The sequence below is a fragment of the Phymastichus coffea genome, unplaced genomic scaffold, assembly GCF_024137745.1.
Source record: "Phymastichus coffea isolate CEN01 unplaced genomic scaffold, Cenicafe_Pcof_1.1 PCOF00061, whole genome shotgun sequence".
Lineage (NCBI taxonomy): Eukaryota > Metazoa > Arthropoda > Insecta > Hymenoptera > Eulophidae > Phymastichus > Phymastichus coffea.
Window position 1 is genome coordinate 1,427,809 of NW_026706872.1, and position 19,081 is coordinate 1,446,889.

General features: G+C 33.0%; 2 protein-coding genes across 3 annotated transcripts; one reads left to right on the forward strand and one right to left on the reverse strand.

Annotated features, from left to right (window-relative positions):
- Positions 1 to 76: 76 nt before the first annotated feature.
- LOC131666870 (chymotrypsin-2-like) lies at positions 77 to 2,735 on the reverse strand. 2 transcript variants are annotated; one of them, XM_058939881.1, is made up of 5 exons: positions 1,881 to 2,735; positions 923 to 1,807; positions 584 to 833; positions 382 to 519; positions 77 to 299 (listed from the first exon to the last, which is right to left on the reverse strand). In XM_058939881.1, exons 2-5 carry the CDS (start codon positions 1,156 to 1,158, stop codon positions 144 to 146), a joined length of 780 nt encoding a protein of 259 aa, XP_058795864.1. In that variant the 5' UTR covers positions 1,159 to 1,807; positions 1,881 to 2,735; the 3' UTR covers positions 77 to 143. The 2 variants fall into 2 exon arrangements, with proteins under 2 accessions (XP_058795864.1, XP_058795863.1); XM_058939880.1 differs by having other exon boundaries at positions 923 to 2,735.
- A 5,106-nt stretch (positions 2,736 to 7,841) lies between these two features.
- On the forward strand, positions 7,842 to 14,606 carry LOC131666871 (testis-expressed protein 9). The gene is made up of 6 exons (XM_058939882.1): positions 7,842 to 8,857; positions 9,782 to 9,947; positions 11,645 to 11,818; positions 11,901 to 12,035; positions 14,170 to 14,304; positions 14,410 to 14,606. Exons 1-6 carry the CDS (start codon positions 8,541 to 8,543, stop codon positions 14,485 to 14,487), a joined length of 1,005 nt encoding a protein of 334 aa, XP_058795865.1. The 5' UTR covers positions 7,842 to 8,540; the 3' UTR covers positions 14,488 to 14,606.
- Positions 14,607 to 19,081: the final 4,475 nt, after the last annotated feature.

Below are 19,081 nucleotides of genomic sequence, written 5' to 3' on the forward strand. Positions count from 1 at the left end.
TCCAGGCCGCCGTCGAGCCGCGTCGCGCAGTCGCAAGCGAGCGAGAGGCAATCGGACGAGCAAGTAACGATCGGGCTTCTCTGCTACAGCGCTCACAGCGTCCACTTTATTGGCAAGTACATCGAGTCGACGCAGCCGGAACACTAGGCGCGCTGCTCGCGCTCCATGTGCTCCTTTATCCAGTCGAGGTAGCTGAAGACCCGCGTGAAGACGTCCGGCTTGCCCTTGGCGCAGGGGGTGCCCCAGGACACCACTCCGATCTGCACGCCGTCGGCCACCAGCGGGCCGCCGGAGTCGCCCTGCGGGCACGAGCACGCGCGCCGTGTACAGCGTGAGCGCCAGCGAGGCGGCTGGCCGCCGCCGCGCGCCGCGGCTACTTACGTGGCAGGCCCCCTCGCCCCTCCGCGTCAGCGTGCAGATGTTCTTGTCGGTCACGCGGAAGCTCGCGCCCAGGCAGTCGTGCTGGTCGATGACGCGCAGCTGGATGTGCTGCAGCTCGTTCGGCGGCTTGCCCGGGAACTGCGGCAACAAAGCGATCTCAGGCTCGGGGAGGCGGCGGGGCGCGCCGGTGGCGCCGACTCACCGAGGTGGTGCCCCAGCCGGACAGCACGGCCGGGTAGTCGGCCTTGTCGAAGTCCGCGCGCGGCAGGTCCACCGGGCGCACCTTCTCGCCGAAGCGGATGTCCCGGTCCAGGCGCACCAGCCCGATGTCGTTCCTGATCAGCAGCGAGCTGTACTGCGGGTGGGGCAGGCTGCGCGCCGAGCGGTAGGCCTCGCCGCCCCGGTCCAGCCGGTTGCTGCCCAGCACCACGCTCACGGCCGTGTCGTTCAGGCTGCGCAGGTCGGCTCGGTTAGCCCGGGGCTCGGGGCTCGGGGCTCGGGGCTCGGGGACGGCCGCGCGCCCGCGCGCCCGCTCGCTTACCCGGCCAGGCAGTGCGCCGCCGTGAGGATCCAGCGCTCGTTCAGCACCGAGCCGCCGCAGAAGTGGCGCGCGTTCAGGCGCAGCGACGCCTGGTAGGGGAACTGGCCGTCGCGCGCCGCCGTGCCGCCCACGATCTTGGCCTCGTCCTCGTCCCCGGCCGGGCCGCCGCCGAGGCAGCCCGCCCAGCACAGCTGCCAGCTCAGCAGCACGCCCAGCGTTCTCGTGGGCCTGCACATGTCGGCGGAAGGGCGCGTCTGCCGGGGCCCGGCGCGTGCCGCCGCTTTTAAGCGCGCTCCCTCGCCCTGATTCGGGTCTGCGATCGCCGCCCGAAACCGGTCGGCCCGGCTCGCCTATCGGCCGGACGTGTCTGTCTCGATCCGAAGCTTTCGCGATAGCTTGTCGACTGGAAATCCTTGTGAAGATTAGAGCGAACTATGTTGCGGACAGGTACGTTTCAACGAATATGCCTTCGTTTCTTTTTACGACATTACGTGCCGAAAGTCTCATCTACTTGATCCACAAGGTGGCTGAGATTAGAAATTGGCCGAGTAGAAGAGGTGCAGGTGCCCAGTGATTCTATTTGTTAACTGGTTCGCTGGATGAATGCAAATGGTAGCTTTATGTAGCTAATGTTCCTTCTCTAAAAGGAGCGTTTTTGGACGTTCCAAAGGCCTTTTTCAACAATCGCATGCTTTTTAAAGTTGATTTACGGCCGAGTTCTATCTTTCACATCCATAGAACGGGAACGAAAACGTGAATCTACGTATGTGCTAATAAAACAGCCTTATTCTGAGAGTATTATTTTATCTACAATCGTCTTATTCCTGCTAATTGCTTGTAATCTTGTTCATTATTTCTATCAGCTCTTCTCCTCGTTTAAAATCACTTTTAACCAAGAGCCTCATCAATTTTCTCTTCTATTTATATGCATATTAATTCATTGTAAAGTACTACTTACAATGGCAAACCGATTTTTACGATTACTTCTTCCCGTTGAACGAAAGTATCTACAAAGTGAAGCCGCATCAAAACAGCTGCAGACAAGTTCCAGCTCAACAACTTTTTAATACTGTTCGACGTATATGATAATACATTTTTTATTTTTCGTCTAATACTCTTCAGCTCTTTATCATAAGACACCTCGTTGCCTTAAACTTTAAAGATATGTTAAAGTACTCATAAATGCGTGGTTTTTATTTTCTCATGAAAGCTGAAAATAAAAAAAGAAAACTGAAACTTTATACGTTGAATAATAAAATTACAACTGGCCGAGTTAGAATTTTTGTAAAACTAGTGTTATTTAGCGCATTCTTTAAAAATATTTTCAAGTAATTTAAAAAAAAATATTTTCGCACATTTAAAAAAATATATTTTTCTGTTATTTATTACAGTATTTAAATTATTTACATTCCAACTTTGAAAATTTAATAGTATAATACACACACACACACACACACACACACACACACACACACACACACACATAAAATTCTAATAGTATAATAATGTGATGAAATCATCCTGTTTGAAATACACTATATTCATCAATATTCATTGAATAAAAATTGAACTTATACTGATTTCAAAATGTATCAAAAAATTATCTGAAAAATTCGTTATAAACCTATGATTGATAAAATATACTAAGCTATTTAACAATTATACAATAAAATAGCAGTTGTTATCTACACAGTCCTAATGTTATAGTAGTATTAGTAATACATTCTAACATCTTTTGTCATTCTTTTGTTGCCTCGTCGAAAACACCTGTGAATATTATTCAAATTTAATATTCTGATAATTAGTTTCCATTGTTACCTTTTACTTTATAATGTAAAACAATAAAAAATGTAATTTCTTCCACTTTATTCTATTCATTTTTTTTCTCTTCCAATCAAATTTTAAGACAATATTACACGAGTACCTGTTCATAGTAATTATTCTAGTATAATTTCAAAAGATAACGTCTTCTTTTCTTAAAACGATTTATCAACGATATATTTTCACTTTTGCAGATTAATGAATTGACTACTGAAATATGAACCTCACACTTCAAGATATATAATACAACTATTTCAAAGTATCCGGATATTCCAAATTTCACGCTGTTTTTTCGCATCAATCAAATTTTGAAAAACTCTGACTCAGCAAGTTGCAATTATTGTTCAACGTGTAAAAGCTCAGTTTTCTTCGTAATTTTACAAACAATAAATACTGTGCATAAAAAACACAACGTTTTTGAACCCTTGAACATATCCTAACAATTATTACATTGCGATATCCTATACAGATAAATAGTTAAAGATAGTATACAAGTTTATTGTGTAACAAATGGAAATATATAAACCATTAACATATCACAATCGTTGAGAAAATACATTACTATTAAATGCTTGAAACGAATATCACAATTCATATCATAGTAGGGCAGGTTATCGCATTGACGACAGTTTACTAAATCAATTGAGTTGTAGAAACGTTAAGTGACCGACAATTGGCTAATAATATATCTACCATGTTAGATAGTGCATAAAGATATTATATGAATTATCAACGTATTATAATATATCTAAGTGACTGTATATATATATATATATATATATATATATATATATATATATATATATATATATATATATATATGGGATGATCCATGTCAACCGGATCACTGCTGTGTCCAAAATTTGATGTGACCAAAAAAAACGTGCAACGACTCATTTAAAAGCTTAGGATATCTACTTCCTGATGCTGTGTGCGCCTTTGCAAAATCCAACATGGCGGCTCCAATATGGCGGCTACAAGAGACAAACTCGTAAACAAAAAATTTTATTTTTCAAATTTTTAGTAATAAATGTTAAAAAAATTAATATTTCATATTTTTTTATGAAAATCTGGCTCATTTCCTACAAAAAAGTAACAGAGACCATTTTCGCTAAAATAAAAAATAAAAAAGTTATAATTTTTTGAAAATTTTCAAAAATAAAAAACTTTGCGATTTTTTTACTCAGAAGGAAATAACTTTGGAAAAAAAATTTAAGGAACAAAATTGCTTGAAATTCATCAAAACACAAGTGTGAATGTTTTCAAATTCCTTTCAGCCATTTTTTGCTTTTTGGATTTATCGGATTATTTGAAAAATTAAAAAACTTCCCAAGATCTTTTACAAAAATTCAAAAAAATCGCTTAAAGGAATTCGAAAAAATTCACACTTGTATTTTGATGAATTTCAAGCAATTTTGTTCCTTAAATTTTTTTTCCAAAGTCATTTCCTTCTGAGTAAAAAAATCGCAAAGTTTTTTATTTTTGAAAATTTTCAAAAAATTATAACTTTTTTATTTTTCATTTTAGCGAAAATGGTCTCTGTTACTTTTTTGTAGGAAATGAGCCAGATTTTCATAAAAAAATATGAAATATTAATTTTTTTAACATTTATTACTAAAAATTTGAAAAATAAAATTTTTTGTTTACGAGTTTGTCTCTTGTAGCCGCCATATTGGAGCCGCCATGTTGGATTTTGCAAAGGCGCACATAGCATCAGGAAGTAGATATCCTAAGCTTTAAAATGAGTCGTTGCACGATTTTTTTGGTCACATCAAATTTTGGACACAGCAGTGATCCGGTTGACATGGATCGTCCCATATATATATATATATATATATATATATATATATATATATATATATATATACACAGGATATCCTGTATATATATTTATATGTAGCAGCCTATATTGAATTAAAAAAAATGTTAGATATATCTTCGCTCTTTGCTCAGAGGGAAACAAAATCCTTCAAGGTATCTGAGATTCTATATAGAAGAAGTAACTTCACCTAGTTTGATCAAAATCCGTTTTTCGGAGGGTTGACTATCCTCATATTAGTCTATGGTATTTTTCAAAAATATAAAACATTGAAATAAAAGTTTCTCGTGTATACTATTAGAGTGTTTCGATAGACATATCGATAAGTTATGGAAATTCTTCTAGGTTACCGCTTACCTCTCCATCTTTTAATTCATAATGTTTAGTGGAACAGAATTTTTTATTTAATTTTTACCATACTTCATTTATTAAGAATAAGCACGCCTTTCAATTGTTATAAAAGAATGTCGATTATGATTTCAAAATTGATCGAACCAAAGAGTATTGGATATCCTGCTGAAGAAATGATGGTCCTGAAAATGTTTATCAATAAATATATCTATACTCTGTTGAAATTTAAGTTTTTAAATAATTGATATAAATAAGAAAAATAATGACTCCAAATTCGCACGGTGTATCTATACAAGAAAGCAATAAAAACCAAATTCACTTTGCAATTATTGATCGCATCGTAATAATGCTCACAATTTTATTAAAATTTGGTTTCTCCAGTTTTTCATTTGTCCAAATAATCGCTTAATCGTAACTGCTTGAATCTAGATCTGGACTACATATATTATTTATTAATTAATTCTTGTATAAATGGAAATAAGTTTTATTGAAAATAAAACAATCTGTAATAAAACTCAAAACTCTATGCCAATGGAATAATTTTAATATATAATTTATTTTAAGAATTTATAACATTTTTCAATAACATTCCAAGCAATAAAAAACAAATCAAAATAAACTGAAAACTCAGGCGATTTCAATGATCCACTTTGTCAACACCGACAAAGAAAAGTTTTTGTCTTGCCTTCTTGTTTTTTGCCGTAAGTATAGGGAAAAAACTTGCCAATTATAAACACTTACAATTAACTACTATAAAATTACAATTCTATAAAACGAGAAAACTTACATTCGATATTGAATGGGCATTCGAAAGGGTGGACAGCTTAGTGCTAACGTTTTGGTCCGAGGCACCAGTCCACATCACGCTATCCGTTGATGGTGGAAGAGCGAACTTGCCGCCGTGTAGGTTGCCCTGGGTGGATACAAAGTGTATCCCCTGCTAGGCCGATAATGCCGATAGCGCTTGTGGTCGCCGGCTTGTCGCTGAAGCTAATCGCACTGGTCCGGATGGACGCAAGGGTCACCGTTCCCAGGTGCATGATGTAGCACTAACTCTAGGAGTAGTAAGCGCTATTACCCTCAAAACTCACTGGTTCAACACACTTGCACACGGAACGCATGAGAACTCGCGAAAGTATTGAACGGCACTTCGATACCCCTAATGGATTGCAAATGGAAAAAAATTGAGTACTGTTCGGGAGTAGCCATAAAAGAGAGAGAGAGTTCAAATGAAAACGAAGTGTGTGTATGATCATACGAGGATCAAGGTATAAGGAAAAGAAACGCATTTAATTATATTGTTAAACTTACACACTCACAAAAGATAATAACAACTTTATTATGAAAGAATGATAGCGAGTTTTATTTTCGAAACTCAGAAATAGGTTAACAACAGGTATTATCAGAATCGAGCTATTGATATAACTAACTAAAAAAAAATCATAACACCGACGAGAGAGAGATTGTTTAGCAACGTAAACGTTCTTTTGCTCTTCAGATGAGCCACACATAACAATATTATTCTAGAATAGACGGTATCTTGCCGACATAAAAACTCCAGTCCTAGGTGGGGAAAAGCCCTTTAGATCGCTTATCACCTATATTTACAATCGTCGTCGCGGTAATTTATGCTCGCACGCGCAGTTCGATGGCCAGTGAAGCTTTAGGTTTGCTTACCAGACGCACAGATATTAATGAGAGAGAGAGAGAGAGAGAGAGAGCTGATCGCAATTAGTGACAGGTGACGTAGTTACCGTTGCACGCAACGACAAGCAACCACAAGAAGTGGTATCGACCCTAGAGCGGAAGACTTACCTCGACAACTCTAAGACACCAACTAAGACTTGTCGGAAAAGCGGTGTTTGGATCAGTCGGCGTGAAATGTTGCCCTTTCTCCGCTAGTCTGTGTAACAAGCGGGGGCGAGAGGGCGCCCGTGAACCGACCGACTGAGAAAACGAGGAAGCATGAACGGCTAACCCAGCTGGGACGTGCGCAACGCTCAGCGGGCGAGCAACGGGAACGACCACATGGGCATATCGGAGAGTCTGCTGTGGCTGTACGCGGAGAGCATTGGTATTCTCATTCTTACAACTGTTACTGATGCGAAAAGATCCCCTAATTGTTATATTGGCGAAAGTCTGAGAATAATTAATGGTAAGGGGACGGGGTCGGTTCGACTCCTCTGTGGCCAAGATAAATTCTTGGTTGTTTTATTGTGATTCTTCAACTCTACGTTTGATTATAAAGATTGTTACATGAGAAATTTTAACGTGAGTGTCACTATAATATGGTATATAGAGCCGAGAGTGCTGAGTGAGTCTAATAAAATTATGGATTTGTTAATGTTATTTAGTGTGATGAATTCTAGAGTGAGATGTCAACGAAATGCTTCAAGTGAAAAAAAATCGTTACATGCAGATCGATTACGAATTGTAGATTGATGTCATCCGTATAGAAAGGTGTGTGTGTGTCGAGAATACGGAGAAATACTATTAAAATTCTTAGCTTTGTCAATAGCGTATTCTTTATCAAGAATTACGATTATCTGTTGTTGTTAAGCACCTTATCGTTTATACCTTAGTAATCGCTTCTATGGAAAGAGTGACAAGAACCCTATGGTACTCAGAATGTGAACCTGACTACTGGATTAACAACTGAAGGTAGATCCAAATCGAATCTTAGACTCCTACACGGGAGAGCGACGTTTTATTGTTTTACAATGTATAATGTAGTTACGGATATGGATATCGGGAAATTTAGTGCGTTTACATGGGATCCATATAACCGTGCACTTTTGACATTGGTTTAATGAATGAAAGAAACGGAGATATTTTCGCAGACTACCCAAAAAATCGTTTCTTCTTTTATACATATAGATAAGAATTGCACTATTTACAAACTTAAGGTAAAAGTAGGTGCGCGTTACATTGGGTCGATAATGACATGAGTCTTTTCAGTGCGCAGGGTATTACGTCAGTTTAGTTTTTGATACTAATCTAACTGGTTTCTTTTCAGTTTGGTATGTAGTTCAGCAAGTTGTATATTATTTTTTATAACCACCAATAACAGCCTCTATCGAGGCGACTAGGGTTTCGTCCGTCGCGCTGGGACATCGCAGTGGATTAGATCAAGTTAGGGGTGTTGTTGGCGGTCAACGGTATAGTTTTATTCCTCTGGGACAGTGTATGGCTCTAATAGAAGTCAGCCTGTAACTTTATATTTTTCAATGTATTGTACTTCGACTTCCACTATCTTCGTAATCAGTAAGTCAAGTAATCTGTCTTAGTTGCTAATAAAGTATTTACAATCTGTGTACACTGATCTGTGTTTGCGATATAATATGCTTCATAGTGCCCGCATTGAACATTGAACCACAGGGGCAGCGCTATATATACAGGGGGCAGCTGTATGTCAGACCAGCGTTCCATTCACTGAACCATCGCGATTCTTGCAACTGCTTCCTTAGCAACAACGCATGCGCAGTATCATTGAATGCCGGTTTTGTTGTTCTATTTTAAGCTTGACTGTGCAAACGGAAACACTTCCCAAAAACGAGAACGTATACATTTTTCTAAAAGTTAATGATTATTCTTAACTTACTTCAATAAGCTTTTCAATAAGCCGTAATGATGAAAAACAATGAGTCGTATATAAGAAGAACTGCAGTACCTGACGTAACTTTAAAGTATGACGAACCTCATTTTACCGAGCTTAATAAAGTGCTTGAAGATAGAGTGAATAATTTGATGGCCGACGTTGATGCGATTCTTCATAAGCAGATAAACATAATTCGCTTTCCAAAGCAACATCATAATCAAAAACAATACGTTGTTGCCTCTCATGTAAAAACAGATTCAGCAGAAAAATTAAGACAAAACAACTCTGTCAATGAAGTGACTAGTTTCAATTTCGCTGCAAAAGAAGTGAATGACGATTGTCAAAAGTAAGTTTCAGTGTGTTTATTTTCGGTTCGAGCAATAAATTCCATAACCCGTTTTAAGCATTTCAATAAGAATTTCTTGGTCGTTGCTGACTTTAAAATCAAGGAAGTTTTCTATTCGATCTGCAATATTTTATTGTCTTTTTACGCATTCTTTTGAACATTTTTTAATTTATTCAATCGATTACAATAGGGGTGGACTCATTTGAAAGTCTATGTTCTTGGACTGGTCTCATTTTATTACTAACTTGATTGAAGTATAATTTCGCGAGTATTTGCAATACATTTTACTCGGATTCTTTTGATTCACCTTATTCTTCAATTCTTATTTACCTTAAATTATAATTTTCCTATAAGTATAATTATTAGAAATTATATTGAATATACAAATATAAAATTCATGTATTTCATGCCTCTCAATAGCAATAATAATCACAACAGCAACGATAATAATTGAAATTGTGCAATACTTTGCATTATACGCGACTCTTCAATCGTTTCGAAATTTGATCATACAAAATCTAGACAGCAGTAATTTGAATCACAAAACGATAGCTTAACTTTGCTCGCCATTTAGAATAGCGCTAAAATTTACTATTAACGTATCATTATACTCCATCCAATTTACATTAGTTAAAAGTATAAATTTGTACGGCATATAATTAGAGTTCCAAGAGAGACAATTTTAGACTTGAAAAAATAAGTACAACGTACCACGCTATTACATATGTTGATAATGTATTCATATAATTTTAAAAAGTAAATCACTTTTATAAAACTATGATGCTGGCGTATAACGAGTTTATTTTATACAATTACGACGCTATTATCTGTAACATCATTTAAAAATATTTTCAAAAAATATAAGATCATTTCTAGTAAGCTTCAGTTAATTAAACTTGCTTATATCTAAATTGAATTTGGTAGTGACCAAATAGCATGGATTGGTGGCAATGGAAATAACATTCAAACACTACAATGTCAGACAACAACCACGAAAACTACGTCTGCATCTATTATCCGATTTTTGAGAGGTCAAATAACGAAACTCCAAACTGATTTACAAGCTATACAGTATGAAAAGAAAAAGATGGTAATTTAGATTTTTGTTATGAATCGCCTATTTATGTTAATACGATTAATTGTCTAAAACGAATGCTCACGCAGATCAGCTTTCCGAAATTTTTAAATATAAATATAGGTATTTATACTTAAAGAGTCTTCAAGTTAAGCATCGATTAATTATATTTTTTTTAAAATCAATGTTTATAAAATGACGTGTTGGAATTTAACATAACTGCTAACTTTATCGAGATTAAATATTTTTGCGATTCATTCGAGGATTTTTATATTTTAAAGAATGGAAAAGGTGGACTTTCTACATGGAAATAGACTTTCCATATAAAAAAATTACTTTTATATGGTTGTAAGTAAAATCATTACTTTTGTGATGAGTGCTGCAAAAATGATTTAGAATCATTTTCGTAATCTACGAAGAAATTGTTTTTTATTTCTGGTATATTACTGTAACTAAAATTCATTCTTCATGCACAGGAGAGGACTTTCGAAAATCACAATACAATACTATCCCTTTATGCTTAATAGTAATAATTTTTTATGGACCTAGTCTTATATTAGTATTATTAGAATAACTGACCTCAACCACATATTCATCTATTTTGAATAAACTAATTTGTTTTCGACAATGAGAAAAATTAAGTTTGTTTTAGCTATTGTTTTACACGGTAAACCCATGTGTTTAAATTTAAACGTTTAATGTGACGTCACCCATACGAAATACATTGCCACCAATTTTAACCACTTCTACACGTTTAAATTCAGGAACAATGTATTTCTTATGGGTGACGTCACATTTACAAACTAAAAACGTTTGTATTTAAGAGTAAGGAGATTTTAAGTTTGTATTTTATGGGATTTTAAGATTTTGCCGTGTTATTTTTTTTTATAAGATAGTTTATATGTGGCTTACAAAAATTTTTCAATTTAATATATTAAAAAATATATAATTTGCAAATATCAACGACTGTTTGAGGCCTTGCTGCGAACAATCCCAGTGTGGCAACTAAGGATTAATATCGTATGTTTTTTAGTTGCCTCATTGGAAATACCATTGAATACTTTTCAAATTTAATGGATTTAATATTCTGATAATTGTTTCCGTTGTTCGTATACTTCTTACTTTACAATATATAAAAACTAAAAATGTATTTTTCTCCAATTTATTTCATCCATTTTCTCTCCTTTCCAACCAAATTTTCTCAACTATAATATTCATTTCAATATCACAGATGGTAATCAAATTATTGTTTTGTACTAATAATAAATCTAGCATTATTTCAAAACATAACCTCTCGTATTTTCTTGAAACAATTTATTAACGATATATTTTTATTCTTGCAAATTATTACCTATATTAATTATTCATAAATTAAAATGACTTCTGAAATATGAATCTCACATTCATATATATAATATATAATTTGATATATAATATATATCAATATTTCAAAGTATACGTAAATTTAAAATTTAGAGTTCTTTTTCGCATCAATCAATCACATTGTTGAATGTTGACAACTCATCCTTTTACTTTTCCAAGAATTTCAGATTTGTTGATTCTTATGAGCAGCCCTTTTAAAGATTTTTCGTATTTATACGCGTTTTACTTAATTTGGAGATTAGACATTAATTATTGAAATTAAAGTTAAGAAAAATATTACTTATTCTTCATAAATGATATTATATTCCATACATGTCTTTTTTTATTAGGAAGGTCAATGTAAATATTTGGAGGCGCAAATTCGAAAGAAAGAGGAAAATGACGAAAAAATACGACATCAACTAAATTGTTATAAAGACAGTATTTTGAAAATCGAATCCGCAAATTCAGATCTGTGCATAAAAATGCAAGCTCAGACTATACAAATCATTTCTTCAGAAAAAGTATTTTTTATAGTTTTATTTTTTAATGTATTTATATATTTCATATTCAACTGCGATTATTAAACTAATTATCTTCTTACAGGAAATTGAGAATCTGAAGACCAAACTCATATCACTCAGTCAAACCTCAACCAATATCGGGTTGAAATTGAATCGAACCTTAGAGGAAAACGATAAATTACGTTCTTCTTTAAAGATTAGTCAAAATGAAGAAAAGGTTATTTTTATTATTTGACATTTTTAGTAAGGTCAATTCTAATTTTACACTTGCCAAATAAAATAACTAAATTTATATAAAAATAAGACCTGGTTGATTTGATGAAGATTTGATTAAACATGTCTTGTTTAGATGCATTGTATCAGTTACTGACATTTTATCTTACACGAAGTGACTATACATCCTGTACGATGACAAATGTATCTTCGCGAAACATATTTCTGACTTTATCCATTTTGTTTACTTAAAGTAATTTTATTACTAATGTTTGTAAACAATTTTTATTGACGTATATCACGTTTGATCGATTTTATGTAGATTTATCAACGAGCAAAAAAGAAAAACATCGGTGACTTCGATTTTTTTATATATTAAGATATTGACACCATTAAATTCCATAAGACAATTTTTTTTAAAGAAAATCTTTCTAAAAAACATTATGTTAGAAATCAAAATGAATTTCATCAGATTTCATACATTTTAAACTAAACTGAAAAAGTTCATTAAGTAACTTATTTGACTGATTTTATCACTGGTTCATTGTTTATATTTATGTCCAACAAGAGCAAAGATTATAGCTGATAAAATGTCACTTTCGCTTTCAATTTCATTTGGTTTAGGATGATTTTTTAGTTCGAGGATGAAGTATAAGATTTCTATATGAGGTATAAAATTTTGAATTTTTCGAAAAAGTAACTTAATTTAGTATAATTTTTCTTTATTTATTTATCAGTCTTCAAAATCGGAAAGAAACACGCGAATACTGAAAAAATGTCTCATATTTTAAAATAAAAATCACTTCAATAGGATTGATCTAAGTCACAATGATGACTAATTTTAATTTTCGTAATAACAGTTTGGTTTTACAATTTCTATTTTGATGTGGTATTATAAAATGTCGATAGCGATTTAAAAAAAAAATAAACGAAAAATCCGTCAAATTCAATAAAGATTATTATCTCAAAGTATGAAAAAATTAAAAGCCCTTAATTTATTTTTCTAGTTGAGTCCGTACGTAATAGTCAATATAGTACCTTATTTAACTATTGCGAGAAAGTACCCTTTCTTCGTGTGAGGTTTACGCCCGAGCGAAGCGGGGGTGACAAAGCCACACGCGAAAAAAATCAATTCTTGCACAAGTATTCAACTTTATCTTTTAATATAGTCTAAGAGCTAGCTACATAAAACAAGGTCGATAAGGTGCGCGCCGTTTCAGTTTGTGAACTGGGGGCCCAAATTTAGTACATTACCAAACGCCAGTTTTTAAGGTCAGTACAGGTCGAACATGGAAAATACCAGCCGATTTTCCTAGACGAAAAAATTGGCTGAAAAACTTCATACGGTGCGCGCGCGAAGCATTTTGTAACGTAGAGTTTGAACCTCAAATAAGAGCGATATAATAGTGCCAGAAGCTTCGCAGATAGGAAAACCCTCGCCAGAAGTGGTCGACAGTGTCGGAAAATTCACCTGAAAAACCTCATGTGTTGCGCGCTTGAAATTTTTTTTCTACATTTTTGGGATCTCAACTACGAGCCTTGTGATAACGCTAGAACTTTTTGAGATCGGAAAACCACCGAAAAAATTAAAGAAAATCGGCGTATATTAGAAAATTTATCGCTTTTGGCTCAGTTTAAAATTATTTTGGATTGCTCCATTCAAAATATCTGTTTGTACTAGACAAAATTAAAAAGAAATCATCAGGATACGATGGAAAATCACTGAATTATAATCATTTTTTTATCGCACGTGCGATTTTATATCGCTCACTAATTTTCCGCCTATTCGAGCCGCCGTCGGCAATGCCAAATGAAATCACGAGCTTGAAATTTTGCATCACGTACGTTGTATCAAAAAGTGAAGTTCGATACGTGTACAACACCTGTGTGAGATGACATTTTTTCTGCTACTTTTAAATTCAACGAAAATAAATAATATTCATTCAGTAGCTGATTTAGTGATGGTTTATGTATCTATCGTATTATACACAATAAACTGTTCAGTTTTTAACAAAAATATAGTTTTTAGTAGATATTTCCTCTTTCAACTTTTGCTGCTTGTATATAGGCGTTGAATTGCAACTTTCTTATTTGCACGTAGAAGATACATGACTTACTATAATTCATTTTGGTTTCAGGAAGCAAGAGAATATATTCGCAAAATCCAAGAAGATAAACGCTTAGCATTAAAAGCTTCGGAAAAACAGCGAACTGAACTTTTCCAAGCATTTAAAAAGCAGATGCAACTTATCAGTAATTTAAAAAAACAAAAGGTTAGTTATATTTGGTCCTTTTTAATATGTTAATATTACATCTGTGTATTACATTGTTATTGTTATTATTGTGACTTCAAGAACTATTTCAATTTTATATTTCAGTTATACATGGAAACCAACAAACAAATACAATTACTAGAAAAAGAATTTGAAAAGATACTTGAATGTAAAGTCATTTGAGTTAAGATACATCTTTTATTTCTATGTTATCAAGAATTATATCAATCCTGTAAAAGTTTAAATTTTCACAACAGAAATATAAAATAAGTATATCATGTATAGTTAGTTTGTAAAGTAACTTTTCGAGGAATATTAACAATTAATCAGGCAAATTTTATAGCTAAATTAACGATATGATGCTAATTCAATGAGTACATGTATTACTCAGACTACTGAAAACGTATCTCGCAGTTTCAGGTAGACCTCAAGGTTTTTTATTTTCCAATATAAAATCCTATATAAAATTTCTATATGATTCCTATATTATATATTATATATTTTATTTATTTTATTATTTATATTATATTATTATATTTATATAGTTATTAATTATTATTTTATTATTTTTTAAATATATTTTACTATTATTATATATTTTTTTTATAATCTCCTTTTATTTATTTATTTATTTATTTTTTATTTTTATATTTATTTTTTTATCCTCCCCTTATATAAAAAAGTGATGGAAGCCATATTGAAGCATTTTATTCGTGACCTGATTGGCCCAAATGAAAAAAACCGCGAGAATTCAAATTGATTATAGTTGATTTTTTATTTCAGATTTAATTTAATTTGTTTTTAGCAAAAAAATAAAATATAAAAAATATAATCTTTTATTCATCATTTATGATCATAATGTAGTTCATTGTTTATCAGTTTTATCCCTGACAAAAAAGTGATGGATACCACGTTGAAGCATATAGTGATCTGATGGCTGAGATATAATTGCGTGATATACTTATGTGGCGGAAAATAAGCATATAGGTGTGGTTTTGAGTTGAGATTTTACTCATAAAAATTCAAATCATCATAATTTATCATACGGATAATTTTGAAGATAAGGAAGTAAAAAAGTAGACTGTAATATTGTTTATACACTCATAATATGAAACTAACAACAAAGAAATCGTTTCATACAAATAATATAGGTTGAAATTGCTCTAAATATTTTCTATTAACAATCGAAAATTTGGTTTTTGAATGTGTAAAATAAAAGTTGTAATGTTGCAATCTTTATTCAAAAAATAGAATAAAAGTTTAATAATAAATTAACCCGTTGAGAAAAAAATTGTATAAGATTATATTTATTGCAGTTTTTGATATAATAAATCATAAATTTGAAAATGTGTTTCATCACTAATACACATTTTCCGCTGTGATATGGGTTTTTAAAAAAAAATGAAAAATCTACCTTTGAAAAAAGTAATTTGTTAAATATGTTAATATTGATATAACAATAAGAAATAAAAAAGAAGGTAAAAACGCGTAAAGTTTATCTAAACCTATATATTTTTATTTTCCTATATGAAAAAGTGATGCTGAGTGAAGTAATTTTATTTATGACCTGATTGACTGAATTTCGTCACGTGTGTCACAATTATGAGTAAATCGGTCATAATAATAAATCGAAGTACTTTACATCTATCAATACAAATAAGTATAATAATTTGTAGGCATTAAACTGTAAATGACTTACACATTCTCTCAATGGGCTAACCTTAAAAAATACGATAAAGTAATCTTAATGCACTTCAATTGCATTTATTTATTGGACATATAAATTAATTGAATATATCTTTATTGTAAAGTTTAGCTTCGGATAAATATGATCAATATTGAGAAGAATGGTAAATTGATATTTTATATTAAATTCTGCGAATTTATTTTGGTGCAGTCGGCACCGTTAATTTATTTTAAATAAATTTTGAAATTTAATTTATAAATGTAAACAAACTGTCCAAATGGTTTCAGATGAACAATGGAAAAACAGTTAAATTAAAATAATATATCTATTGATATCGAGAAATCCTATGGAAAGCTTGATACCGCATGAACCAATACATTAAAAAAGAAACAAAATTAAATTGTTAGGCGCAGCTGATGGTTCTATCCTATCCTTATACTTGCCTTATGTTTATTTTTATTTTTTATTTTCATACTTTTTACATATTTTATTCCTATATTATCTGTCAAAAAAGATGAGTCGCTGACATCCAGCGTTGTGATTTGTTGATGCAAAAATAGAATTTTGAATTTTCCTATACTTTGAAATATTATTATTATTATATATCAAAGAGTGTAAGATTTCTATTTTAGCGATAAATTCAATTTATGAATAATTAATATGGATAATAAACTGCAAGAATGGAAATATGTTAGTAAATTAGTTTAAGAACATAATACGTTATGTTTTGAAATTATTTGTACAAATTGTTAATTTAATAACCATCTCCAATATTACAATCAATATCATTGTGTTAAAATTTGGTAGAAAGAAAAAGAGAATAAATAAAAATAAAATAGAGACTACATATTTATCTTTTGTATATTTTAAATTAAAACGTATGCGAACAAAGGAAATTAATTATCAAAATATTAAACCTGTTAAATTAGAAGAATATTCACGGATGTTTTCATAGTGGCAACAAAAAGTACACGATGTTAAATGTATTACTCATACTAATATAAGATTGGAGCCATAATCACTACTATTGAATATGTAAGTATAGAGTTGTATAATAGTATAATAGCATTATTGATCTTAATGTAATAAATAATAGTAAAACATTAAAAAAAAAGCGCGCGATGCGCGCTAAATAACACTAGTATATGTAAAAAAGTGATAAATGCCATGTTGAAGCATTTTATTTGTGATTTTATTGGCTGTGATGCGATCACGTGATATACTGTTATGGCAGCAAATATGCATGTTGATGTGATTTCGAGCTGTGATTGTAGTAATAAAAATCCATTTTATCATAATTCATACGGATAATTTTGAAGATAATGAAAATAAAAAAAGTATGCTGCTTTATTATTATTTTTACACCCATTTTATAAAACTAGCAGCTAGTAAATCGTTTGTTAAATGTGAGAGGTTATTATACTTTGGAATTATTCTGATAATCTGATATTTGAACGTGTAAGAATAAAATATTGTAATATCGCAATCTGTATTAAAAAAGTAGGATAAACGTTTAATAGTAATTGACCTATATGGCTGAAAAGAACTATAGATTGTTTATGTCCGTTTTCGATATGATAATTCATGAATTTCGAATACACGAAACTGTTTTACTGATACAAGTTTTCCACTATGTGTTTTGTAACAAAAATTAAGTAATCCACCTTTGAAAAAAGGGATTTATTGTGTTAAATATGTTAATCAATATGATAAAAAATGAAAAAGTAAATGGAAGCTCGCGAAGCGTGTCCGATGTCACTAGTAATTAATAATAATAATTAATAATCGTAACATAATGTCTTTGATAAATTTTTGTAATGATGGAAAAGAAGGGAAATAGTGAGAGATGGAAATTCACTTAATCTTAATTATATTCAGCAACGTTTCGTCAGCACATTTGCAGGACCTCTTCAGGCTTTATTAACAGAAAATCAACAAATTATTAACAATAGAGTTGCAAAAGTAATTTTAATGGTATATAATTACATGTATATGTGTATACCTGATTTCTCTCGTAGTCAAATTATTATAGGCTAAAACGAATAGCTCGTAGCACAGTCAAGTTACAATAAAGTGACACGAATTGGACTGGAAAAAAGCTAAGATATTGGATTATGAACAGAATTATAAGAAACGAAGAATATCCGAAATGTTACACATTGGCTAACACAAAAACACGTTAAATAGAAAAGAGAATATACAATATCTGTCACATTTATAAGCCTTTATTAAGATCGATGAGGAAGGGATAATTGATGAAGAGTATATATGGGTTCAAATACTTGATTTCTCACTTTATTGTAACTTGACTGTGCTACGAGCTATTCGTTTTAGCCTATAATAATTTGACTACGAGAGAAATCAGGTATACACACACATATGTATAATTATATACCATTAAAATTACTTTTGCAACTCTATTGTTAATAATTTGTTGTTTTTCTGTTAATAAAGCCTGAAGAGGTCCTGCAAATGTGCTGACGAAACGTTGCTGAATATAATTAAAATTAAGTGAATTTCCATCTCTCACTATTTCCCTTCTTTTCCATCATTACAAAAATTTATCATTTAAATAATTAATAATTTGATAATAATATATAAAAGTGATGGCTTGCCTAATGAAGGCATTTTGTTCGTAATCTGATTATAGCGGAAAGGCAGTCACGTGGGTTACCATCATGTGGCACTATTTTTTGTATGTACACCCAACGTGGATTGAATCGCGACCCCCCCCAGTTAGGTTGGTATGAGAATTCCGTCGTTGCATTGAACGAAGAAACCGCGGGAAAATTCAAAAATGAAAATTCGTTTTAAGATACGATAAAAAGCTAAAACGTTACTAATTTGTTTTTAGGTTTAAAATTAATTGTTTGCCGAACAATGAATTTAGATGCATGATTATTTGATTTTAGGTTTTAATTATATAATTTAAGAACGAGCGTTATACTATGGCCGATCTGAAAACCACCGTTAGGGTCTGTCTCCATAGGGCCTGCCTGAGTCCGTCCGAGCCGGCCGAGATTTTTTATGGGCACGCCATCTCTATAATTTCGTATCCAATGGCGAGTTTCATAGTGAATGGCTGCGTTT

Excerpts from the sequence above, each read along its gene's own strand:
- LOC131666870 (XM_058939881.1), bottom strand. The coding sequence starts at position 1,158 with ATGTGCAGGCCCACGAGAACGCTGGGCGTGCTGCTGAGCTGGCAGCTG. Across the intron at positions 520-583 it reads CCGGCTGGGGCACCACCTCG|TTCCCGGGCAAGCCGCCGAA; the intron begins GTGAGTCGGCGC and ends TTGTTGCCGCAG. Across the intron at positions 300-381 it reads GGGGCGAGGGGGCCTGCCAC|GGCGACTCCGGCGGCCCGCT; the intron begins GTAAGTAGCCGC and ends TCGTGCCCGCAG.
- LOC131666871 (XM_058939882.1), top strand. The coding sequence starts at position 8,541 with ATGATGAAAAACAATGAGTCGTATATAAGAAGAACTGCAGTACCTGAC. Across the intron at positions 8,858-9,781 it reads GTGAATGACGATTGTCAAAA|TGACCAAATAGCATGGATTG; the intron begins GTAAGTTTCAGT and ends TGAATTTGGTAG. Across the intron at positions 11,819-11,900 it reads AAATCATTTCTTCAGAAAAA|GAAATTGAGAATCTGAAGAC; the intron begins GTATTTTTTATA and ends ATCTTCTTACAG.